This window comes from Staurois parvus, unplaced genomic scaffold (assembly GCF_062004578.1).
Source record: "Staurois parvus isolate SC_StPar_1 unplaced genomic scaffold, SC_StPar_1.0 ptg000025l, whole genome shotgun sequence".
Lineage (NCBI taxonomy): Eukaryota > Metazoa > Chordata > Amphibia > Anura > Ranidae > Staurois > Staurois parvus.
In genome coordinates this window covers 7,159,751-7,186,833 of record NW_028317821.1, presented here as the reverse complement: position 1 = coordinate 7,186,833, position 27,083 = coordinate 7,159,751, and the positions used below count along the sequence as shown (strand labels likewise).

Sequence of the window (27,083 nt, the reverse complement as noted above, 5' to 3'; positions counted from 1 at the left end):
GCAAGATCCACTGATACTCTTTCAGTCTGCTGCAATATGCAAAAAGTTCACTTTTTTTAAGTATACGGATAGCTGGAAGTGGTTGCAAACCTCGGTCATGGAATCTGAACAAAGCACAGATATCTGTAGTGTTTACTTGTCTCTCTGCAAAGCTCTCACTTCTCTCTAGTGCTTCATTCCTCTGTTATCAGCATGAGTCACTTCTGACAATTTCGGGGCACAAGGGATAAATTTGTGTCGGAGGGAGGGGGGGAGAGCACAGCAGACAGCTTGTCTATTCACAACATATCTCCTGTGTGCTGTGTGTGTGTGGTGTCCCTTTCCTCCAATCAGCTCTCACAGAGCTCTAACTGCAGCTCCCTGTCACCATCTCTGTGCTACTGACAAATGCAGAAGAATTTTATCTAAAATCAGCACTTTTGAAAGGATGTAGAAAAGAGAAGACTGCAGATAAAGTAAAAATTATGTAGGAGGATTTGTTTCATCTCTGTGTATCACCCGAGGCAATTCACTTCACTGGATATATGTGAGGGTTTACAACCATTTTAAAGAATACACATTGCTATTGTAAGTATACTTATTGTCCATGTCATGATAGTTACTCCAGTATTCCAGGTCAGGCTGAACATATTGGTAGTATATGCTTTCTTTCCCAGAAAAGCACACCGAAGACAGTCTTTGCAAAATCAGCTTACTGAACTGATAGGTCAGTTTTCTTCGAACCTTCATAATTTCTCCAGTTCTGCCATAATTCCGCAGGGCTCTGGCCATTTTCTGATAAGTCATGATTTTACGGTTGCCTTTTCTTTTACCCCACAGCTCTGCTAATTTCTCTTTGTTCTTTGAGACAAATTGGAAGATGCCATTGGCTTCATCCACCCACTGAATGCAGCTGACCATGTTGGGGTCACACAAAGCGTTATAGAGATATTCAAACAGCCGAAGCTTCTTCCTTCCTGGTGACGAAATATGAGTTATGATAAATCAAACTGTAGAAAAAGAGATTCACACTAGTGTAAGGTTGTTCTTTTGTGTATGACACATCTCTGGAGTCCTGGGGTAAAGTTTCAAATTGAGAGGTGTTAATATTGACTGCAGTACAGTATTTGCCAGATTCACAGGTCAACCCTACGTAGGCAAAACATGCTTCCCAATACCTTTCTGGTAACAGCGGACGTAGCTTCCCTTTACACGAATATAAATCGTGCAGATGGAATGGAGGCAGCAGACTTTTATCTAACACACTACAGCACCTTACCCACTATACAGAGGCACTTTATCTTAGACCTGTTGGAATTTGCAATGAACCACAATTATTTTTGGATCAATAAGTCTTACTAATTGCATTTAAAGGCATTGCAATGGGGGCTAAATTCGCCCCCAGTTTAGCCAATCTATTTATGTCCCGATGGGAAGAGGACTTAATTTACGCCAGGGACTGGCCAGAACTGGTGATGTATAAAAGGTACATAGATGATATCCTCCTCCTATGGAATGGGGAGGAGGAATCACTTATTAATTTCTTTAAAACCCTGAATAATAATAGCCTTAATATTAGTCTCACCTATGTATATAGCCAACATGAAATACATTTTCTAGACCTCACCCTTATTAATTGTACTGGGAAAATTGTTACTAAGTAATTTTTCAAGACAACTGACAGGAATAGCTATATTCCAACAGTTAGTTGCCATCACCCTAACTGGCTGGGCAACATCTCAAAGGGCCAATTTATGCGTATTAGATGCAATTGTACAGATGTTGACACCTACCATTCTCAAGCAGAGATCCTGAAGAATAGGTTCTTGGAGAAAGGATATGAGAAGTCTACTCTAGAGAACACTATTCAGACAGTGGCCCAATTGGATAGAAATGAGATGGTATTAAATAAACCCAAACTGACAAAAGCCAAAATTTGTCCCTTTGTAAACACATTTTCAACCCAATTTAGATGGATCAGAAGGATCATTCACAATAACTGGGATATACTTAAGATGGATCCCATATTAGGAAAAGTTCTACCTAATAAACCGGAGATCATTTTCCGAAAAGCCACAGCAATCAGGCACCAGATTGCACCTAATGTGGTAGACCCCCCCCAAAAAAATTTAACTTTTTAATGATCTCAAAGGATTTCACCCTTGCAACAGGTGCATTATTTGCAAGTGTAATGGCATAAGGAAACATCGGATTGATACCTTTGAATCATATATAACAGGAAAATCATATGACATTAAACGGTTTATCTCATGTGAAAGCAGATATGTGGTGTACCTGCTGCAGTGTGCTTGTCGAAAGCAATACGTAGGCCGCACAATTAGGAAATTGTGTGACCGCCTACGAGAACATGTGACTAATATCAAGAAGGGATACAGGGAGCATTCCCTCTCCAACCACTATCGGTTATTTCATAATAAGGACCCGTCATCCCTCAAATTTGTGGGTGTTGAGTGCGTTTCTGCCCACTGGAGGGGCATAAACAAAGTAAGGGCTGTGTCACAGGCTGAGACCAGATGGGTGTATGAGCTGGACACCTTACACCCACGAGGACATAACATCGAGATCGATGTCAATTGTTTTATAGCTAACAATTAACCTGGTCTTTACCTACTCTGTTGCACAATCGCTCCAACATGGTCTATGAACTTGATCCCGAGGGTATTGGAACTTCCTTATACCTTTCATCCCGAGGATATATGTACTTCCATACACCTCCCATTCTGTGATGGAGAAATTTAGCTTTGATTCACTTTCATCCTCAATATACCCATTGTGGGGCTCACTTTTACATATATTTGCAAATTTGGATTCTAGTTTTTAATTATCATAATTATGATTATACCACTTGGTTAATATTATATCTGATCATATAATCATTTTGGTGAAATCAGTATAACCATATCAGACTGATCTCTATAAAAGAAGACATAACACTAACCCATTGTAATTGATATGGATATGAAACTGAGCCATTTATCATATCATTAGATTTTATATGACTTTTTACACTTTAGGTTATATTTTAGATTTTATAGGGTGATTCTCATCTTCTATATTTTTATTATTATCCTATATATATATTTTACTGCCATTACCATCTGTGAGAGCCTTATGTGCCATTGATGGTATAATAGTTTATTATATTTAATGATCATATTTTCTGGATATATTGGGCTCTTTTCTTTCTGTAGATATGACCCTATAACAATTTTTTTATGTCACTTGTTGATTTATATATTTATGTTTTATGATTTTTATTGATATTACTAATATTGAGCATCCTGTATGCCGTGGATACTAATTCTTAGTTTTCAAACAACATTGTTTCTAGGAATCTTATATGATTTCCACCCCTGGGGTTTTTTAGCTCAGAAGCAGGGTTTTGTGTGTATTTTTCTTGACATCTCTCCTTGATACTGCTCCCTTTTAATATGCATTATCAGCCACTATATGGGCTGCATATATTCCCCCTGGGTACTGTGCTGTTTTCTGCTTCAGGCTGTCGGCAGTTTTCATAAAGTTTGACACTACTCTGCTGAGTGTGTCCTATTGCTGAATCCATCCACAGCAAAATGGCGTCTCTGAAAGCATGCATGCACAGTTTCACAAAAATGGCGGTGCGTTAATGCGCATACACCATTTCCTCTATTTAAACACCAGACGTCAGTCACACGGCTGTTAGCCTCCCCCTCTGATGATGTGCCTTAGCACGAAAGGCCTCAGGAGGAGCTGACAGCGTGTGACGTCATCGCCGCCGAGACCACGAGGAGGTCCGGTGGCCATCTTGCTTAAGGGTCAGTGCTGCAGTACTCTGCATTTCTTAATAGCTTCACATTTTGTACTGTACCTGCACCCTTTGTTCACTTATGATTTTAATCATGTACATCCAATAAATTTACTGAAGTTACTACACTATTGGCACCCCTTCTTCTTTGGCTCCTCCTGCGCATTTCCTATGTGCAGTTGGTGAGTGCGCATTTTTGCCATTTGTTTCCTATCACTGGCTTTGAAGATATCTGCTGTTGTGGAAAATATCATTGGGGCCATTTACTACATTCAGTCAAGTGGACGATTATATATATAATTTGAACGAACTTTTATTATATTTTATTTCATTTATCTGAGTTTTCACTATTCATTTCTTTTTAGCACTCCACTTTATTTATCCAAAACATGGAGACACACACTCATTGGTTAAAGAATAACTATATTGTTTAGACACATTCTCTCTTTTAATATATAAAGGGTTACCAAACAATTTGGTAAACTCAACTTTTTTCTTTTTCTATGCTTTAAGAGCTGTTATCACAGGCCTGAACCAGTATAAATATTACTTTGTGTGCATTTAGCCTGTCAGCAATCTGCACTATACAGGGTAAAGAAAGACAAGTCTACAGACACGCGCCAATAGGATAATATGCACTTTAACATGCACATCATTGCAATGGACCTTAATGCATGTTGCGCATGACATAAAGTGTATTAACAGACTGCACATAAATGGAAAATTGTGAAGGGGCCCCTAAATCATTCGTCACATGTTTCTCTCATCATAGATTTATTTAATGTAATCTCCCATGGCAACTTTTAGCCTGAGAAACCACAATCTACTCTCCATACATTCAACCTGTTTCTACAGTATAGTGTTAGGAGAGTCCTAAATGTCTGGATGCCTAACATAGCAGAGCTGAGCAAACACAAGTGTGGTTTATATACATAAATGAGCAAGTTTTGGGTCAACTGAAGCTAAAGGTACATTTTCCCTCATCTCATTTCAAAGCTATTTACCTATTGTAAAGCCAATTGTCTTGGGACAGACTAGTTTTGGGATAGGCGTATCACCAACAACAAAGTGTAATGCCTTGGCTCATCCATGTAAATCCATTTCAAAAGCTCCTGGGTCTATTTTAAGAGCCCCTATTTTAGAGTATTATGATATACAAATTTCCTCTTATAATTTAGAAGCTTCCAAAGTTGTTATGCTCAAAGGAATGACAGAAAATATTTAAATAAAATAAAACAATGTGCGCTATCAAACTTGTGAATACGCTAATAGAATAGAGCCGCTGCAATAACACCTTAAAAGGTGATCCCACACTTACAACATAAAACATATAAATAGTGTTGCGCTAACTCATATATAAATAATAGTACATAAAAAGTTCAAATGTGATAGTTCAATCAAAATATGAAATATAAAATATATAATGTGCTTGAATGGTGAAAAATCAATACAATGTGCTCCAGACAAATGAAGCCACCTTGATTTAGAATTTAAAACTCCCACACTGTAAAAAGCCGGCAATGACTTTGTCAGGGAAAATTAAGCCACGTGGTTGGTGGCGTAACGCGTGGGGCGGAGCCTAGTGACGTAATTGCCGGCTTTTTACGGAGCGGGAGTTTTAAATTGTAAATCGATCTGTTACTGCTTCTATCATGTGAGTGCCACTCTGGAACATTTTATGTGAAAATAAACAGTATTACACTATGGGAGATGTCCTCTGTTCTTTCTTTATGTGGCGTTAAAGTGGAGTTCCAAAAAATAAAAGTCAGCAGCTACAAAAACTGTAGCTGCTGACTTTTAAAAAACAGCCGCTTACCTGTCCCTCGGTCCCGTGGTGTGTCCCCTGCAGCTCGTTTCACCGGCCGTCCTGTATTCCAAGAGGCCAGCATCTTCAGTGTGGGCACCCGGCTGTGATAGCTTGTGGCTTCACAGCCGAGTACCCACTGCGCATGCGCGAGTAGCGCTGCGCTTCATGAATGGTCCTGTAGTCTTCTGGGACCTGTCACATCTCCCAAAAGACTACAGGGAGTGAGGGAGGGAGGACAACTTCCGCTTCCGAACGCCTAGGCGATCGGACCATAAGTGGGAGCGGGTACCTGTCAAATTTGGGTACCCGCTCCCCAAAGGTGCCAATCCTTAATGGGGAGCGGGGGAGCAGTCCTTAAAGCGGAACGTCCCCTTTTCGGTGGAGCTCCACTTTAAGCTGAGAAGTATATACTGTCATTGAAGGGGTGCCTGTCATCAGCTCTCTGCTGCCATCCAGAGCATCTTTGATGGAATTACTATGCTTGGTTGACCTGTATTAATTTATAGGTCCACGGTATGAGTTGAGCGGCCATCCATATATTTTTAGGTGGAGGAACACTAAGTCAAGGTGCAGCACTGTGTTTTTTTCAAAAGGTTTCATTTGTCTGGAGCACATCGTATTGATTTTTCACCATTCAAGCACTTTATATATTTTATATTTCATATTTTGATTGAACTTTTTATGGACTATTATTTATATATGAGCGCAAAACTATTTATATATGTTTTATGTAGAAAATATTTAAAACTATATAAAAGAAGGTAACATATAACCGCCTATGATACATAATGGTATTACAGGGCAAATATGTGGAAATCTGTTGCTAGAAATGTGACCTGCATTGGCATATTGACCTCTGTATGCGTAATGGTTATGCACGCAAATCTTCATGTACATTATCAATACTCATTGCAACCCTGATTTAGTCATTTGTAAAGAAAAAAAATGTACATGCCTATGTTCAGTGATATGACATGGTACTTCATCCTTCTTCAAAAACTCTTTAGAGCAGGCAGCTTTCTACTAAAAATCCAAATCTGTTCAAACCTGTCATCATTCAGTTAAGTGGCACTGTCATAACATACATATGTATCATCCTCCTAGGTAGGTTGCTAGTATGTACATAGTCTAGTTTAGTATAGTGTGGTATCCAGCTTAACAGGAGGCTGATAGGTAAAACATAGGAGCTTCTCTGCTTAACAGGAAGCTACAATTGTTTAGTGAGAGATCCTGGTAGCTCACAGTGCTGCTGCTGTGATTGGCTCCTCTGTATTCAGGAGACCTTGGAAGGTTCTGGGTGAACAGGAGTGACCCATCAAGATCAGCAGCGTGAATATGGATGCAATTCTAGCCAACTACAAGGAGTGGTGCTCCTGAGAATGAAGTGTACTAGTATTTATATTCAGTGAGCACATGTGATCTGGGTCCTTCCTCTTCCTGTGAGAAAGGAGCTCCAGCCAGGGCAGGCAGCTGCCTCCCTGGCTCATGCTGCCAGGAGGCCTCGGGTGGGCAACCCGAAGTCCAGAATGCTGAAATCCAGTGCACTTCTGAGAGCTGACTGAGGGGGATATCTACAGATTCTGTCTGGTAACACGAAGGAAGGTGACCTGCAGCAAGGGCCTTGTGAGTATAGACTGTTCTACATGGATGCTGGGACTTAAGCTGTTTAACCATCCTCTGGATCTATATAGTCAGTTGCTGGGTGTAAGCGAGAGGAGACACTAGCTGTTGTCCAGAAGAGTAACAGTCCACTAAGTCTACCTATCTACAGAGGGACTTTGCTCCATTCTTGTACAGTCTTCTATACAGGTCCACTTTGAGAAAGCTTTCCTCAATTGTGCATCATTTGATTTGGAGTATCCTATTATATCCCTATCCTATCCCAGTTCAAAAAAAACAAATAAAACAACAAAAAAACTACAACCCCTAGACCAGGGGCAGACTGACAACTCATGGGGCCCCCGGGCAATAGGGGACCATGGGGCCCCTGTGTCCTTGCCCAAACTCAAAAAAGCCTATGAAAAAGGTACCAGGGGCATCTCATGGGGCCCCCTACTGACCCCGGGCCCTCGGGCAGTGCTCGAGTTTCCAAATGGTCAGTCCGCCCCTGCCCTAGACTTATCATTGGAGTAATGAGTGGAAGTTGTGTGCGCCTGACTAAGAAAATGCAGTGTGCTTGGCTTCGGGAGAAAATCTAGGGGAAAGCCTGGGCAAGACACAATCGGTTCCTGTGGGGTAGCGCTACACATAATATTATAATGTACAAGTTTTTTTTCTAAAATAAAGTACAACAGAACACAGAAATGTATTATATGATGAAATGGCACCTTTGTATGGATAACGGAAAATTTAATTCAAATACTTACCGTTATTTTCCTTTCCTGACGAGCTCCGTGGCAGCACAGCTGGGTGAGGCCCGCCCACCCCCTGCCTGATCAGGACGTAACTCAATACATTTTTGACCCATCTCAGTCTAGGTGTTACGTAACTCGTACTACTAAACTGGGTGGGATTTGTGCTGCCATGGAGCTCATCAGGAAAGGAAAATTACGGTAAGTATTTGAATTAAATTTTCCGTTTTCCTGACGGCTCCATATCAGCACAGCTGGGATTTAACTAGCCACACATGGGACGGTAATGCAAAAACAATTTGGCCAAGACACCCCTGCCAAAATCTGCAGTAGTCAAAGCCGCAGGTTCTATACAATAATGAGTCATGAAGGTATGAACAGAAGACCATGTAGCCGCTTTGCAGGTTGTTTCCAGGGAAACTCAGCCCACTGCTGCCCATGAGGTTGAAACCCCTCTAATGGAATGCGCTGTGACCCACTCAGGCACAGGCAAGCCCCTCGCTCTGTAAACTAAAGAGATGGTCTTGCCCAAGCCAATTACTCTACTAGAAACTCTCAAGCCTTTCCGTGCACCATTAGAAATGGTGAAAAGATGCTCTGACTTCCTGAGCTCAGAAGTAGTGTCCACATAGCCTCTCAGTGAGTGCCCAACATCCAATGGACTTGGGTGCTGGGAATTTTCTGAAAGGAGCATCAGAAGGGGAATGTCTTGCATTATGTGAAACCTGGAAGCAACTTTGGGTACGAATCCTAGCATTGGTCTAAGCACGACCCTATCCAGAAAGAACAAAAGAAAAGGTTCTTTAAACCCTAACGCTGCCAGTTCCATGACTCTTCTGGCTGATGTTATTGCTTGAGAAACTCTGTTTTCAGAGTAAGATGCCATAGTGAAACAGGGTAACTGAAGGTGTCTGATGAGAGGAAGTCCAACACCAGTGGCAATCCCATTTTGGGAAAATCAGAGGCAAAGTCATACCTGTTTGCAAATTCCACGAACTTGTCACATATCCTGCTATAGGCTGTGTTGGTGCTGTCCTTTCTGGCTCTCATCAAGGTATCTGTGACCTTAGTAGAGCAGCCTACATTGATGAGCCTTTGCCTTTCAGGACCCAGGCTGTCAGCCTGAGTTTCTCTGGAGCGGGGTGGCGAATGGGTCCCTGCATGAGCAGATCCGGTGTCTCTGGCAGAGGGTATGGTTCTCTGATGTTCAATGAATGGAGTAGCGGGTACCAGGGTTTTTTTGGGCAATCTGGTATTACTGATAGAACCGTCACCCTCTACTGGTGAATTCTGCGCAGAAAGCTGAGAATCACTGGAACTGGAGGGAAGGCGTACACAGTCTTGAAATTCCATGCCATTGTCAATGTATCCACCCCCATAGCTTGTGGGTGGCTGATCCTGGAGAAAAAACAAGGTAGTTTGGTACTCTCCAGGAAGGCAAACAGGTCTATCTCCAGCAGAAAGGCCCATGCCACTAGACTCCAAAAAACTTGAGGTGAAAGGCCCTACTTGTTGTCCAAACTCGCTCTAGATAGATAATCCGCCTGGGTATTCAAGTGACCTAGCACATACATTGCTGTTAGCAGTTGTAAGTTGGCCTGGGCCCATTCCATAATTGGAGTAACCTCCCTCAGGAGAGGAATGCTGCGGGTGCCCCCCTGTCTGCATATGAAGGCTACTGCTGTTGTGTTGTCCAACTTCATCAGAACGTGTGCATCCTGAATGAGTTTCTTGAAAGCCAGGAGTGCTTGGAATGCTGCCCTCAATTCTAGAATGTTGCAAACCATATTGACAGTCCAGAATGGCCACTGGCCTTGGGCCCAGTGAACTCCGCACAGGGCTCCCCAGCCCGCTTCACTGGCATCCGATTGGACCACCTGCCACTGTATCGCAAGTAACGAATGGCATTGTAGGAGATTCTGCCATCTCGAACACCATTCCAGGCTTATTCTCATCTGGGGAGTGATTTGTATTTTCTGCCCAAGATCCTCCAATCTCCATTGTTCTAAGAGCCCCACCTTAAGGGGACGTGAATTCCATTGTGTCCATTTGACCATCGGAATAACCGAGGCCATAATTCCTAACAGGAAGGTAGAGCCTCTTCTGGGCTATTGACATTGTTTTCAGGATGCCTGATATCTTGTCCTCCGGTAAAGCCACTGATGCTGCCCAAGTGTTCACTTCTGCACCTAGGTATACCAGGTTCTGGGTTGGAACAAGGTGACTCTTCTCCCGGTTGATTAACCATCTGAATTTCTCTAGTGTCTCCATGGTTAACTTCTGGTGTGACAGAAGCGTCTCTCTGTCTTGATTCAGGAGCAGAATGTCCACTAAGTGGTGATATATACACTCCCTGCGACCTCAGATACGCCCCTTGGGCCAGAAGAATCTTCGTGAATACTCTGGGTGATTTGGTCAGCCCAAAGAGTAGGCATACAAACTGGAAGTGGAGCTGCCATACCGCAAACCGTAGAAATTTCTGGCAGACTGGAGCTACTGGTACATGGAAGCAGGGAGACCGACACTGCTCCCCTTAGCAACCACCACCCCCAGCACCCACCAAGGAAGGAGATTACCCCTACCAGCAGCCGCCGAGGATCCCTGACCACCGGTGGAACACCCAAAAAGCTGTCAGTACTTTACCCTGGCCTGATGCCGCCCCAAGGACCAGCAGCAGGGCTCCCTGGTCAAACTGCTGTTAGCAGAGAAGTACAGGGACCGCGTCCAACCTTGAGAGTGATTCTGGATGGACAGCCAGCCATTATACGAGCTAGGAGGGGACACGCCACCTGTCCTGATTCCAGGAGGTGCAGGAGGTGGGTCAAAAATATATTGAGTTACGTCCTGATCAGGAAGGGGGTGGGCGGGGTCTCACCCAGCTATGCTGCCATGAAACTGTCAGGAAAAGATGTTTATCATCCAGGTACCAAATATGCTGCCACATTGTGTATCTTCATGTAAATTCATAGGGAATTTCACGTCAACTAATAAAGGTATTTCTATAGAAGCATCTAACACTTTCAAGGATATATGCTCACCTTCTTTTAGTGGGATTGCGCTAGTAGGTACAGTGTAGAATAGGTGATCTTCTTCAGTGCTTTGAACACTGTAGTTGATATAGTCTTCTGAACCATTTATCTATAAAAAACTATAGTGTTTTGGTATAGGCATGTCGTATCTTAGCTGATTACATATTATACATAATTGCAGTTTGGTAATAATATCAATAGCACATAAACCAAAAGCCATTTTGTATAGTAAATATGCTAAACAGAGCTACACAATTAAAGCAGAGTAGGGATTTTGTGACAATTCTCTGGGTACCCAATTAGGTGCCAACTGCCCCTCTTGTCTGAGCAATAAAAGGATAGATTGTATGAAATACCATAGAAGGCTTAAATTGGAACATTACCTATAACAACATAATAAAAAATAATGTACTTTAGCAAGGAACATACATTTCACATTTTCGACTAAATTTAGTGTGTGCTGCAAATTGCCTTCAGCATTGTTCCTATTTCTTCTTGTTGGAGGCCACCACTTTGCTGAAGCCCGGAGCCCCTGACCAGCAGGAAATCTTTAGGCTGCCAGCAGATCAGCCTTTACATTTTCGCCACAGTGCCAAAAAATAGAGAGCAACTGAGCATGTGCAGAGCAGGGTGAGACAGTGTATTACTGGATTTTAAACAGTGTAGACTCTTCTTTTTAGTGTTTTACCTAGTTATACCAGCAAAATGGGCCAGTATGAAGTGATCTAGCAGTAGGTAAAGTGACATTACATGTTCCATTTTTTTTCCAGCAAAATAACAACCTGCATGGAGCAGCCTTGATCCTCCTCTTTTTGGGTCGCCCGCCTTTCGCTCCTTGCTCCTCCCCCCCACCAAGTGACCCCATAGGAAGCTGCTCCCTATGAGGGGGAACTCATGTGGGCCATGCTGTTTGCATCCATTCAGACACACAGCTCGGCTCAGCCCTGCCCCCTGCTCTCTGTTCACAGGTTTCAACAGCAGCAGCCAATGGCTCCCACTGCTCTCAGCCAAGCCTATGAAAGCCAGGTGAGAGGAGAAGAGTTGCTGCAGATGTGCACAGTGCTGGACCGAGACTAGGCACAGGTGAGTATTTAGGGGGGGGCTGCAAGGGAAGCTGCACCTAAAAGTTTATTTTACCTTAATGTAGAGAATGAATTAAGATAAAAAACCTTTTACCTTTACAACTACTTTTATTTTCTGTCTAAAGTTCCACTTTAAAGGCAGCTTGTGAATCAAATAAGCTCTTGGTGGTACTTTTCTAGAGAAATCAAAGTAAGTAGTAAGAAACCAAACCATACACAGAAATTAAAACTTACCGTCAAATTAAAAGATCTTTAAGTGGAAGAAAAGCCTAACTATAACTAGTATTAAAAATGTTCCTGTCTCCCCTCCTCCTACCTATCTTTCCTGTATAAAAAAAGATCTGTATACTTACCTATTTTTAATCTGTGCTGATCTGGTAACATGATTATTATTATACAGGATTTATATAGCGCCAACAGTTTGTGCAAAATGAAGGTAGACATGACAGTTACAATACAATTTGGTACAAGAGGAAACAGAGGGCCCTGTTCTTTAGAGCTTACAATCTAGGGGGAAGGGTTGAGTGATACAAAAGGTAATAGTTGTGGGGAGGATGAGCTGATGGAGGAAATAAATGATCCTTGAACAACGGCTCTGAATTCTGGGATCCGTGATGTCACACATAGCCCAGCCATTATCAGAGTTCCTTCTTCTCCCCTGCAACAGCTGCTAATGACACAGGAAAGGCAGAGCTGCGGGAACACGTGACCAGACCAAAGCAGACTAACAATAGGTAAGTATAAGATCTTTTTTAATCTGTTCCGCGCAGCCCTATAGCAGAAATACTGCTACAGGTTGGCGTGGGTGCGCAAAATCACGTATATACGTAATGTCGCAGTTCCAAGCTGGCGCGCCAGCACCCAGTGATCGCCGAGTATCACCTACAGGGGAGAGACCCATGTATAAACAACACAGATCTCTCCCCTGTCAGCTCCTGCATAGCAGAGCCATACAAAACAGTGTGCTTACAGTGAAACACAGACACAGCCTCATAGTAAAACAGCACACAGCACACAGTTAACCCTTTGATTGCCCCAGATATTAACCCATTCCTGCCCATTGTCATTAGTACAGTGTCAGTGCTTTTTATTAGCACTTATCACTGTATTGATGGGTGTCACTGGGGATGTCAGTGACACCAAGTCAGTTCGCCCCAGTGTCAGAATACCCGCCGCAGTCCTGCAGTCCCGCTATAAGTCGCTGATCGCCGCCATTACTAGATTAAAAAAAATCCAGTATCTATACCGCCATTTGTAAACACTATAACTTTCACTTAAACCAATTAATTTACACGTATTGGGATTTTTTTTTTAGCAAAGATATGTAGCAGAATACATTTTGTCCTAAATTTATGACGAAATTTGATTTTTAAAAAAAAATTTACTGGACATGTGTAATGGCAAAAAGTCAAAAATATTGTTTTTTTTTTCAAAATTGTAGGTTTTTTTGTTTATAGTGCAAAAAAAAAAATTGCAGAGGCAATCAAATACCACCAAAAGAAAGTGCTAAAAAGGACGCAAATTTTATTTGGGTGCAGTGTTGCATGATCGTGCAATTGTCAGTTAAAGTAACACAGTGCTGTATTGCAAAAAATGACCAGGTTAGAAAGGGGGAAAATCCTCTGGAGGGCAAGTGGTTGAACAGGTTAGCCAGGACAGGAGGAAGGGAGAAAATGTTTTTAAAATTATAGATAGGCTTTTCTTCTGCTTTAAGAGTCATGCTAGGAATTTAAAATATTTTGTTGATCACAATTCAAACAGGTTCTTGAAATTATTCTTTGCCCTTATCAGTGCTACAAAAAATAGCAGAAAGGGAAAAAGTTCCATTTAAAAATAGGTTTGCTTGTTAAAATAACCAAATCAGCCCAGATGGTATTTAGGCCTCATGCACACAGGCGATTTTGCAACTACTTTTAGGAGCGTCAGGCGGGGTTTTTTTTACTGCTTCCAAATGACCCTCTGTTATCCTTTGTGTCCATGCACACAGACTTTTAGAAGCTTTTAGTAGCAGTAGCATTTACTATCAGGAAAAAAAACTCAGGGCCAGTGTGTCCAGGAGCAGCAACGTTTTGGCAGAAAAAATGCTTGACACATCTAAACACGTGTTAACGCTAGGCGCTTTTAGCTCTTGAACAAATTAAATTATTATTCTGGCCAATGAAATGAATTAATGCCCAAGCACTTGATGCCTGTAAACACGCCTAAATGCTTGTAAAATCATTAGACATTTTGATAAGCATCAGGCGTTTTTTCTGCAAAAATGCTGCTGCCAAGAGGAGGAGTGATTTTAAAATGTCCGGTGTGCCGTACTGTAGTAGAACCATTGCTAATAGAATTATGAATAAAGGTATGTACAGGGGCGGACTGACCATTTGGAAACTTGGGCACTGCCCGAGGGCCCGGGGTCAGTAGGGGGCCCCATGAGATGCCCCTGGTACCTTTTTCATAGACTTTTTTAAGTTTGGGCAAGGACACAGGGGCCCCATGATCCCCTATTGCCCAGGGGCCCCATGAGTTGTCAGTCCGCCCCTGGGTATGTAGATCTCTTTCTATCATTTTAGACCAAAAAAAAGTAAATAAAAGTCACATATACAGGCCAGTGCAATCTTTATAGCTCACATCTTCCACCCTGGGCAATTTATATCTAAGCAGAGAACTCTGGGCCCTCATAGACATTAGCAAGAAAAGCCCAAAATAACTTCTCTTATGTACTTCATAAATACAGTATCTGAACATAAATATATAACATGTTGGAATAATATAGGTTTGTAAGCATGTATTATCAGTTTAACTGCGACTAGAGTACTTTAATGCCTCCCACCCACCATATTGAGTAATGACGGGCGCAAGGTGGTTCACTCGTTCTGGGAGGACGTCATATGATGTCCTGACACTCTAACCGCATGTGCACGTCCCCCAGGGGGCGTGCAATGCGGCGATCGGTGGTGCGCTGTGTCCCTGGGACACAGCAGATCACCGATCAGTGAAAAGAGCCAATGACTTTGGCTCGGTCATGTGATCAGCTGTGTCCAATAACAGCTGATCACATGTAAATAAGGAGATGCCGGTTATCGGCATTTCTCTCCTCACGAGCTGTCATGCTCACAGCTCGCGAGGAGAGGAGAGCCAGTAATCGGCATTCCTCAGAGTGGACATCTACACTGATCATCAGAGCACTGATGATCTGTGCCCTGATGATCAGTGTAGCCCCATCAGTGCCACCTGTCAGTGTCCATCAATGCCACCTGTCAGTGCCAATCAGTGCACATCAATGGCACATATCAGTGTCTACCAGTGCACATCAATGCCACATATCAGTGCCCATCTGAGCTGCCTTTCAGTACCAACTATCAGTGCCAGTCAGCTCCACCTACAAGTGCCAGTCAGTGCCGCCTCTGAGTGCTGCCAATCAGTGCCACCTATCAGTGCCAGTCAGTGCCGCCTATCAGTGCCAGTCAGTGCCACCTATCAGTGCCCATCGGTGCCATCTATCAGAGCCCATCAGTGCTGTCTATCAGTGCCCATCAGTACCACCTAACAGTGCCAGTCAGTGCCGCCTATCAGTGCCTCCCATCAACGCCATATATGAGTACTGCCTTTCAGTGTCCATCAGTGATGTCTGTGAATGCCCATCAGTGATGCCTGTAAGTGCCCATCAGAGCCACCTACCAGTGCCTCCTCATCCATGCCCATCAGTGCCACCTATCAGTGCCCATCACTGCAGTCTCATTAGCGCACATCAGTGAAAGAGAAAAATTAGTAATTTACAAAATTTTGTAACAGAAACTAAGAAAAAAACTTTTTTTTTTAAAACATTCAGTTGTTTTTGGTTTATCAAAAAATAAAAAACCCAGGGGTGATTAAATATCACCAAAAGACAGCTCTATCTCTCTCAAAAAAATGATAAAAATGTCATATGAGTACAGTGTTGCATGACCGCGCAATTGTCATTCAAAGCGCTGACAGCTGAAAATTGGCCTGGGCAGGAAGGGGATTAAAGTGCCCAGTAGGCAAGGGGTTAAAGTGAAATGACTTCTAGCTGAAATAACCAAGCTGTATGGTGCCACCTAGTGGACACTCTATGCTTGTACATTTACAGTAAAATCTCCTGTGCTCTGCAGCGTTCATGCTGGTACATAAAGCTTGGGGGTCTACTACTATGTCTATAATCATAATTTATTGTCAGCAAGTGCCTTGATCTCTTACTCAGAATTTAGGCTATAGGTAAAATCCAGGAACCAGGGAGAACATTTACTTTTTTAGCTTCCTGGGTAAAACCAAACAACTTTCTTCTGTTCCTTTTTTGCAATTTTAAAATGCTTATGTTTCTTAGTAGTGAAATTCAATGCAAATATTCCGCAATACCCTAAAAATATCAGCATATTTAAATACAGGCAGTATAATTACCTAACATCAGTCTTTTTATTTGCTTAATTCAAGGGCCACAAAATAATAGACAGATAGGGAAGTTCTATGCGCCAATTGCATTTCACAGGACATGTCAGTGCCGTGATGTCAGTTTTATGTGGTTCAAGCAGAGTAGCTGAAAGCAGCTATTTAGGTAACTTACATGAATGGGGGAGCACAGGGATGACCCCACCAATCGCATACTCAGGGACTGACTGACAACTCATGGGGCCCCCGGGCAATAGGGGATCATGGGGCCCATGTGTCCTTGCCCAAACTCAAAAAAGCCTATGAAAAAGGTACCAGGGGCATCTCATGGGGCCCCCTACTGACCCCGGGCCCTCGGGCAGTGCCCGAGTTTCCAAATGGTCAGTCCACCCCTGCGCTTAACTACCAACTTTCTGAGATGAGAAAGAGGACCTCTAGCAGAAAAAAGTGTCAGAAAAAATGCTCATAAGAGTTTGAGAGTTTATAAGCATTTGCTTTTATAAGCATTTTTTTTCCAAACTGTTCCCCTCTGCTCATTTTTCAATGTACACTTGAAAACGCTGAACACTCCATTTAGACACATTTATGAGCATTAAGCATTTTCCTGCCCAAAAGTTCCTCTTGAAAGTGCAATTCTGAAGGTTTTTTTTTTTTTGCCTCTAAACACTCCTGTATAAACTCACTAATGTACACGGACACATAGGCTAACATAGAGCTGGTTCTACAGGCTGAAGGAAAAAAGAACACAAAACACCTGTATAAGCAGCATTTTTAATGTTTTTTTTTTATGACCAGTGTGCATGGACCCTTAGAATACAGTATATAGGCAAAGTACACATTCCAGTGATCGGGGCGTATCTACCACTGTACATGCATGGCAATTCAGCACAATACTGGCAGCCTTCCAGGGGCATAGGAGTAGAACTATACAATACGTACATTATAGTGCACATGCAACGGCAGATATTTACTTGTACAGCACATGTGTAGGGAACACAAACAACACATATAGGGGATTATATTGCACATGCTCAGGGCAAAGTCTACTTTTTCTACTGGGAACAGAAGTATAATTCTGGGTGACAAAGCTGCCATATTGAATGACAGAGTGCTGATGTCATCTTACCAAAATCCTGGGGGAAAGCTTATTATTTAACCACTTGCCCTCCATAGGATTTACCCCCCTTCCTGACCAGGCCACTTTTTAAGTTACGGCGCTGCGTTAATTTAAGTGACAATTGCGCGGTCATGCAAAGCTGCACTCAAATGAAATTTATGCCCTTTTTTCCCACGAATAGAGCTTTCTTTTGGTGGTATTTGATCGCCTGTGCGGTTTTTATTTTTTGCGCTATAAGAAAAAAAAAGACCGCCAATTTTGAGAAAAAAACAATACTTTTGACTTTTTGCTATAAAATGTATCCAGTAAAAATGTTTTAAAAATTTCCTCATAAATTTAGGCCAAAATGTATTCTGTTCCATATCTTTGCTAAGAAAAAATCCCAATACATGTAAATGAATTAGTTTACGTGAAAGTTATAGTGTTTACAAATGGCAGTATATATACTGGAATTTTCTTTTTTTATACATACTAGTAATGGTGGCGATCAGCGACTTATAGTGGGACTGCGGTGGGCATTCTGACATCCACAGGGGAACTGACTAACTGTCACTGACATCCCCAGTGACACCAATACAATGATCAGTGCTAATAAAAAGCACTGACACTGTACTGGGCAGGAAGGAGTTAACATGTGGGCGATCAAAGGGTTAACTGTGTGCTGTTTCACTGTGTGCTGTGTGTGTGCTTTACACTGTAAGCACACTGCTTTGTATGGTTCTGCTATGCAGAACCATACAAAGCAGTGTGCAGGAGCTGACAGGGGATCTGTATTGTTTGCATGCAGTTCTCTCCCCCGTCCGTGATACACTGTGATTGCTGGGTGCCAGCGAGGAATCACCTTTTAGGACCCGGTGACTGACAGCCTAGGCTGCCAATGGTGGCGCACGTACGTGATTTTGCGCACCCCTGCCGCCCTGTAGCAGTATTTTTTCTATAGGGCGGTGGGAAAGCGATTAAAGATTGCTATTTGTAAGTGAATGTTTTTATTTACAGTAAATATTTTATATTATGAACAAACCTAGTGATTATCCTGTAAAATTGTTTTACGTCCTGTATTCTTCTCTTAAAGCAGGACTAGACTCTCTCAATCAACATTCATTATTTTTATTCCTTATCCTGCTAGCCTTAGTAAATACGACATGAAGGTATGTTATATTTACTTCCTTTATTTATTTATTTATTTTTTTACACATTTCTTCAGTTAGTTCCTGGATCTGGCCCAGACCAAAATGATTTCATACACCCCAGATGTCTTCATAGGTGTTTTGTTTTTCTTTCATCTGGAGGAAGGGAGGAGGGGCTTTTTCAGCTAAGCACACCATTCTGCATGCATGCCTGAGCTAAGGGTAGATGGATTCCAGGAAGAAAATACAACATGAATCATTTGCCCTTACCTAAGATGGCTAGAAATGCTAGGGGGTATTTTTCAAAGCAATTTCCCAACAAAATAAAGTATGGAGACATGGATGGATAGGTGCTTTGAATAAAATAAATTAAATACAAATGAATTAAAGAGTGTTGTGCAGTTTGTGGTTACAGATACTGTTTAGTTTTCATGTTTGCTCTGTATCCTGCCCCTTCCTATACTACATTCTTCCCTATTAGTCCTGTTACACTCTAAAGTGAAAAGACAGAAAAAGAGATGCAGAAGGGATTGGTCTACACAGAGAGAAGCAGAGGCTCTAGTCACATTTTGCTATATCACAATGCCCAATTTTTAAATTAAGCCAGCCATGATACAAAAGAAATAATATGATCCGACAACAGTTGCTTGTACCCAGAGCAACCACGGGTTCATTTTAAATCAGATGTTTTGGATCTGTTCTATAATATGAAAACCTGCCTTCAGATTATGGAATGTTTACTTACTATAGCATTCCTCCAGCTGTGTGCGTTGGCCTCTATAGCTGGGGTCGTGAAGCACGTTTCTCCTTTTAGATGGCTTTCAAGGAGGGCTGTGTAGCATTCATATCCTGTAGTTTAAAATACAAAAGTCATTAAACAAGACATTTTATTCTGAAAAATTCAACACATTTTACTAGAAGTACAAACAGAACAAAGGAGACTTTATATACGGACTGTACATTTATTTTGTTCATATCCTGCTATTGCATCATTGTTTATGGGGACAATCCACCGAAACATAAAATTTTGGTCTTAGGTGGATAACTGCAAATTTAATCATTGAGAAGCTTTTATATATTTTTGTAAGATTCATGAGACTGGATCCTATTACCCAGGTCCCCCTACTGATCATTTTATGAAGAGAATTCACTGTGTTTAGTAATTCTTCCTAAAGCTGCAATAACTGAGATTCATATAGTATAATCCTTATAGTGATGCAGTTCAGACATTAATATAGAACTGCATGAAGGGGTGGTAGGTGATGATGGACATTTCCTCCATGTTTTCCATTTAACTCGTTCCAAGTCTGGGTCACATAAGAGGACTGCCCCCGGGGTAGGTTCTTCTGGGCTATGCTAGGCACCTGTAACAGGATCACTCTCCTAGCACATGGGGTACCTTTGCTGTGTGTCATTTTCATCAATACCCTGGGACAAGGCTTAGACTGCCGTGGGGGAATATTCCAACCCTAAGGTTGGCCTCCAGTCTCAGAGATGAACATACACCATGTACACTTCACCATAACTGTCCTCCAGTTACTTCTCGGGTCCCTGTGCCTATGTACACCTTCCCTGTAACTTGCATTTAAGAGCCTGAGCCTTGTCCACATCCACTTGTCCAGCATTCTCCACTACCTCTCTTGGTAGCAGAACGGGCCACCATGCACCTAGTGCAGGATCCATATGTTCACTTAACTTAACTCTTAAGCTGTTGTAACTCTGTACAGTATGGAAACCTCTGTAGTGCAGATCTGCTCTCGTTACTATGGGGGACAGTCTGCTGTCAGAAGGAGTGCTGTCAAAATCTCCCTCGCTGCTGGATGCCATTCCTCCTGCAACAGGTACACGCTAATGACAGGCTGCATAACTAACTGTTAGTTTTCATTACCCTTGGTAACCACTTGCTGCACTGCACCATGATGACTCTTTAACCACCTCCCGCCCACCATATAGTAATATGACAGATTGGTTCTCTTGTTCTGGGAGGACGTCATATGACGTCCTCCCATTCTCACCGCGCACGTGCGGCTCCCGGAGCGCGCAGCACGGCGATTGGCGGTGCACTGTGTCCCTAGGACACAGCGGATCACCGATCCATGGAAAGAGCCGAAGATGTATCCAATCACAGCTGATCACATGTAAACAGGGAAATGCATGCTGACAGCTCGAGAGGAGAGGAGAGCCGGTAATTGGCATTTTGCGGAGGGGACATGTACACTGATCATCAGAGCACTGATGATCAGTGTGCCCTGATGATCAGTGTAGCCCCAGCAGTGCCACCTGTCAGTGTCCATCAGTGCCAGCTGTCAGTGCTGAACAGTGCCATGTGCCAGTGCCACATCAATGCCACATATCAGTGCCTACCAGTGCATATCAAAGCCACATAACAGTGCCAATCTGAGCTGCCTTTCAGTGTCACCCATCAGTGCCAATCAGTGCCAGTGAGTGCCGCCTATCAGTGCGCATCAGTGCCGCCTATCAGTGCCAGTCAGTGCCGCCTAACAGTGCCAGTCAGTGCCACCTAACAGTGCCAGTCAGTGCCACCTAACAGTGCCAGTCAGTGCCGCCTATCAGTGCCGCCTATCAGTGCCGCCTATCAGTGCCATATATGAGTGTTGCCTCTCAGTGCCCATCAGTGATGCCTGTCAATGCCCATTAGTGCCACCTACCAGTACCTCCTCATCAGTGCCCATCAGTGCCACCTATTAGTATCCATCAGTGTAGCCTCATTAGCGCACATCAGTGAAGGAGAAAAATCACTTATTTACTAAATTTTATAACAAAAACTAAGAAAAAATATTTTTTTTTCAAAATTTTCAGTTGTTTTTGGTTTGTTTAAGAAAAAATAAAAAATCCAGAGTTGATTAAATACCACCAAAATAAAGCTCTATCTGTCACAAAAAAATTATAAAAATTTCATATAGGTACAGTGTTGCACGACCGCGCAATTGTCATTCAAAGTGCAACAGCGCAGAAAGCTGGAAATTGGCCTGGGCAGGAAGGGGGTATAAGTGCCCTGTAGGTGAGTGGTTAAGTACTGTGTTCATACCCCAATGTGCATAGTGAACCAAAGCTGTAGACTAAGTGTGAAATGTGCCGGCTACTTGCATTGCACTCCTTTGATAACTTCAGACCAGGCAGAAAGCAAAGTTTCAACACTTTACCTATAAAAATGCAAAACATTACAAAGACCGCATACACAAGAACAGTCCTTTCCCTATGTCCCTAATCCCTATCTCAGGCTTGTGTGCTGCCCTGGCATACCTGCAAAAGGTGGTGTCATTCTGTAGTAAAGTGCATGGTTAGTGTCCAGCAGGTGGTGTCTTCAGGGAGGACCACAGGTCCCAACAATCCCCCCTACATAGTGGTGAATTTGTCAAACCAGGAGAGATAATCCCATAAATGTGTGTGCACACCGGACCACTGTCCCTTATATATGCACAGGATCAGTGGGCCAGACTCGAAGAGCCTGCCAAGCAAAAGACCTGGGAAACATGCTAATCCTCCTGTCCAGGAGAGCACCTACCTCAGCTGAAATGCAACCTATTTACATGCAGATCGGAAAAAAACTCCATATGCTGAGCTGAATACAGAGTAACTAAAGAATAACATTGCAGGGCACACAAACATTGGCTGGGTAGACAAACCTAACCTATATTACAGAAAGGGTTTATTTATACCTGATGAGTGTTCAGTAGCAGGGTTTTCCTGTAGCACCTCCAGGGCATCTTCAAATGCTTCCTCTAGAAAATTCTGAAACACACCAATAACCATTGTATGATCTCATTTTTAAATATTTACATTACAGTCTTTTCTCTTTTCCAGAAGACAAAAAATTGAACCTCCTTAATTTTCTTCACAAAAAGAAATGACAGAAATAGCTTACAAAATTATGTAAATGACAAAGGTTTTGTTTATTAATGTCTTCATGTAAGAAGTCGCTGAAGCCTAGGAGCTGGAGAAAGGGTTTAGCAGGATGAGAAGTGAAAGATCAGCTGCCAAGCTTCTGAAGAGGCTCAGACCAGGTCTTTGCAGGAATCTGGCATGCAGAGTGGACAGAGGAACTTGGAAGTTACAGCAGAGTCAGGAGGCAAGCTGGATCAAACACTGGCTTAGCAGAACGTAGACATGTGCGTTTCATTTCATTCCAAATCGAAATTCTGACAAAATGATTGTTATTCGGATGTATTTGTGTTTCCAAATTACAATATTAACAAATTTAAATGAATCCAAAGTAACAAAACTAAATTTAGTCTGAAATACCATTGTTTGAATTCAAATCGAATTCAAAACTATTTCAAAAAGGAAATCAAACTTGAAAACAAATTCTAAATGTAAACATATTGCTGATTTCCTTTAAAGACTGTGTGTATTAGAGTTAGAATATAGCCGTCTTCCAAAATTCTAATTTTAAAAAGAAAAGAATAGAATAAAACAGAATAGAATAGAACATAAAAAAACATAGGATAGAGAATAAAACAGTAAAATAGAATAGAAAATAAAGGAATAGAATAGAAAATAATAAAATAGAAAAAATAAAACAGAATAGAATTGAATAAAATAGAATATAGTCTTTGAAACTCGAATAGAATAGAAAACATAGAATAATACAGAATAGAAAATAAAAACATTTAATAGAAAATAAAGGAATAAAAAAGAATAGAATACAATAGAAAAAAAAGAATAGAAAATAAAATAGAGTATAATAGAATAGAAAAAGGTAGAATAGATTGGAGTAGAAAGAATATAGCCATCTTCAGAAATTCAAATTCTGAAATTCAAATTTTGAATAGAATAGAATAAAATAGGAAGAATATAGCCATCCTCCGACATTCAAATTTTGAAAAGAATAGAATAAAATAACATAGAATAGAATGGATTAAAACAGAATAGAATAGAAAATAAAATAATAGAGTAGAAAATAAAGAAATAGAAAATAACAGAATAGAGTAGAAAAGAATAGAACAGAAAATAATAGAACAGAGAATAAAATAGAATAGAAAAAAGTAGAATAGATTAGAATAGAAAGAATATAACCATCTTCAGAAATTCGAATAAAATTGAAAAAAAACAAAAAGAATATAGCTGTCTTCCAAAATTTGAACAACATAGATTAAAATAACACAGAATGGAAGAGAATTGAATAGTAAATAAAGGAATAAAATAGAATAAAATAAAATAGAAAGAATATAGCCTTCTTCAGAAATTCGAACTTTGAAATTCGAAGTGAAGAAAAAATAGAATAGAAAATTGATAGTATAGACAAAAAAAAGGAATAGAAAAGAAAATAATAAAAAAAATAGAAAATAATAGAATAGAAAGAATCAAGCCATCTTCTGAAATTCAAATTTCAAAATTCAAATTTTGAATAGAATAAAAAATATAGCTGTCTTCCTAATTTCAAATGGAACCAGCAATTCTTCACAATGAACTTGGATCGATTTGAAATTTTTCATTTGAATTCGAATGACTTTGAATTCTTTGGAAAAATGCTAATCTAGTCAAAAACAAATAAACGAAACAAAACTAAAGGAAAACAAATTTCGTTATGAATGCAACAAAACAAAATAATTAACTTTATGAATTGATACAAAATTAAAAAAATGTTTTGGTTCTGCACATGTCCAGCAGAATGTAGGTCAGTTCACAGGAGCTTATGACCACTCAACTGTCCTGAGTTGTGCTGTGCTTTATATTGGGCTCCTGGACCCAAAGCTAGCGCTGGACATTCACGCTCACCCATGCTAACATACATGCATTAGCATGAGCCAACACCCGCGAATTTGTGCATGGCTGTAACCCCATGTGGTGGGCCACAAGCTGGTGATGTACTCATGCCATTCTGTGGCCATGAACTTGCACCTGACACTGTGAGAAGGTAAGCCAGTAACCGTGAGTTCTTTTTAGACCTGTGTCCCCCTTAAGGGGAGCAGTGCTGCCCTGATCTGGGGTAGGGGAGAAGAATACAGTTTCCTCCAGTATGGAGTCTCTGTCTGAGTGCAAGGACTGTGTGAGCACCAATTTCCACTATAAAAGCATATTGATGTTTGATGACATATCTAGTGAAGCACTGTCTTGATGGTTGATTACTCCTGTTTGCTCCTGGAAGAAGCTTCCAGAGATAGAGTAGGAGAGTCAGCCACTGAAGTTATGAATATTTATCTGATCTCAGCCATTCCCTGTGAAGGGGCAGCCAGAAACTGGCCAGGGGTGACATTGAATGTTTGGGGAGTCTAGTTCAGGGGGTCTTTCTCCTTGAACTGCCGCTCCTGAGAGGCAGCCTATGTACTGAAGAGCTGATGTTAAGTCTCAGCATGTGATTGGCTGAGGGCCAGAAGAAATGTAGATTGAAAGATATTTGCTGGAGGGCATCACCTCGGGAAGCTAACATGGAGAGGAATCATTTTTATCACAGAATAGTATTGCGCTGGAGGTTAGTGGGCAACAGCTGTCCTTGGAAATTGTGAGTAGGACCCAGGGGCGGACTGACCATTTGGAAACTCGGGCACTGCCCGAGAGCCCGGGGTCAGTAGGGGGCCCCATGAGATGCCCCTGGTACCTTTTTCATAGGCTTTTTTGAGTTTGGGCAAGGACACAGGGGCCCCATGATCCCCTATTGCCCGGGGGCCCCATGAGTTGTCAGTCCGCCCCTGGTAGGACCTGTGCTTAAGACAGGTGTGCATGTGCTTTAGCGCTGAATGCCAGAAGTTGCAAGGACTGGGACTGCTCATGAAAAGTCTCAGATTAACAGGCTATCCCCTCTACCTCCAACAAAGGCTGCTGCTAGAGGATTTGTGAATAAGAAACTGTTCTCCTGCAACTGTTTGCATTTTGGAGTATCCTGCACCTTCATCCATCTTTCTTGTTGATCACTGCAACAAATCCACAAAAAAGGCATCTCTTAGAATGAACCTGAGTTTTTTGGTGTGCTTGAAACTAGCATCTGGGCCTGACACCCTCTGGCGAGAAGGACCTGGGTCATTTCCAGCAGCCCCTTCGAGGAAGAGCACTACAGAGGCATCTAAATTTAAGTTGGGACATTTATTACCAGGAACAGGGATTTCCCTTGAAAGCTCCTGCACAAGGAGGTGTAGTAATGACACCTGGTGAAGACTAGAATGGCTCAATCAAAAGACCGAAAGTCCGTTGAGTCCTTGTTGGCCAAATAACAGATAACACCATGTTAGTGGCCACTGTGTGGGCCCTGAACATTTGGGATATTTGGTCCCTGGTATGGGATGAGGAAAGTTCCAGCTGGATTGGTCAAAAGGCCACAGTTTGGTCCTGGAATTTGAGTTCCCCCCCAAAATCAGAAGTAATGGAAGAGAGTCCTGAATTTAGAGAAGCAACCTCAGTTAGCTGTGCACTGAATTATATACAGTAGGTCCACCAAGTAATATCTGCTATGCAGTCACTAGATCCTGGCAGGTGAATAGGCTCTGCTTGGGAAAGGGGTAAATGATCTGCTGGGTGGTGTGTACTGTTGCAGTATGCATATTAGAGTTTACCTGATCCTAAAATACAATACCAACCCTGAGCTCTGTCACCTCAATGGGCCTGTGAAGGATAGGCCTCACAAACATAAAGTTTGCCTGAGGTTCCGAAGGGCCCAGAGTTAAGAGTTTGGGTTTCTGACCTCCTGTAACTGCCTGATAAGGAAGATAGCCCTGACCCAGTGTCTGCCTTAACAATCTGATAGAAAGGGTGGTTACATGCTCATCACTGCAGCAGCCAGTGCAGATTGAAGATCCTCTCAGGAATCCATTTGGCTCAGTGGTCAAGTGATCATCATGTTACCAGCAGGTAAGCTGTGAGGTAGCTGTGAGGCTGTCACTTTTGTCTCTGTAATAATTTATGGGGAAAGGACTGCTGCAAATGTGTTTAGTGTACGCAGAAAATATGCCTATGTTCTATTTAACCACTTTTTAAAGCCACTCAAATTGTCTGGCCACACACACTGTTTACCATTCAAAGTGTGGCCAAGGGTCCCCCTGACCTTTTACAGTACAAGCAGTGCCCCTGCTACACTATCTTTTCTGGGTAAAATATATATTGCCAACAAGCATGCTGCAGAGCCTGATTGGTTCTTATTGGGGTTTATTTACTAAAACTGGAGAGTGCAAAATCTTGTGCAGCTATGCATGGTAGCCAATCAGCTTCTAACTGCAGCTTGTTCAATTAAGATTTGACAGCTTAATTGGTTTCTATGCAGATCTGCACCAAAACTTGCGCTCCCTAGTTTTAGTGCTGCAGTAATTACAAGATGCTGATCTCAAGGTTAAGGTTCAGTTACTTACAGACAGGGCTAGTTCTTCCGTTAGGAAAACTAGGCAGCCACCTAGGGCCCACTTCTACCTAGGGGCGCCTGGGCACAGCCCAGGCCGACACATA

At 42.0% G+C, this 27,083-nt stretch overlaps 1 protein-coding gene across 1 annotated transcript in view; it reads right to left on the bottom strand.

Annotated features, from left to right (window-relative positions):
• Window positions 1-419: 419 nt before the first annotated feature.
• SPIC (Spi-C transcription factor) overlaps window positions 420-27,083 on the bottom strand; it is a 51,845-nt gene continuing 25,181 nt past the window's right edge. Inside the window, exons 3-6 of the mRNA XM_089652691.1 lie at window positions 22,373-22,445; window positions 19,438-19,541; window positions 10,981-11,080; window positions 420-956 (exon numbers count right to left, since the gene is read on the bottom strand). Coding sequence (XP_089508817.1) covers window positions 535-956; window positions 10,981-11,080; window positions 19,438-19,541; window positions 22,373-22,445 — 699 coding nt within the window. The 3' untranslated portion in view covers window positions 420-534. The remainder of the gene's footprint in view (window positions 957-10,980; window positions 11,081-19,437; window positions 19,542-22,372; window positions 22,446-27,083) is intronic.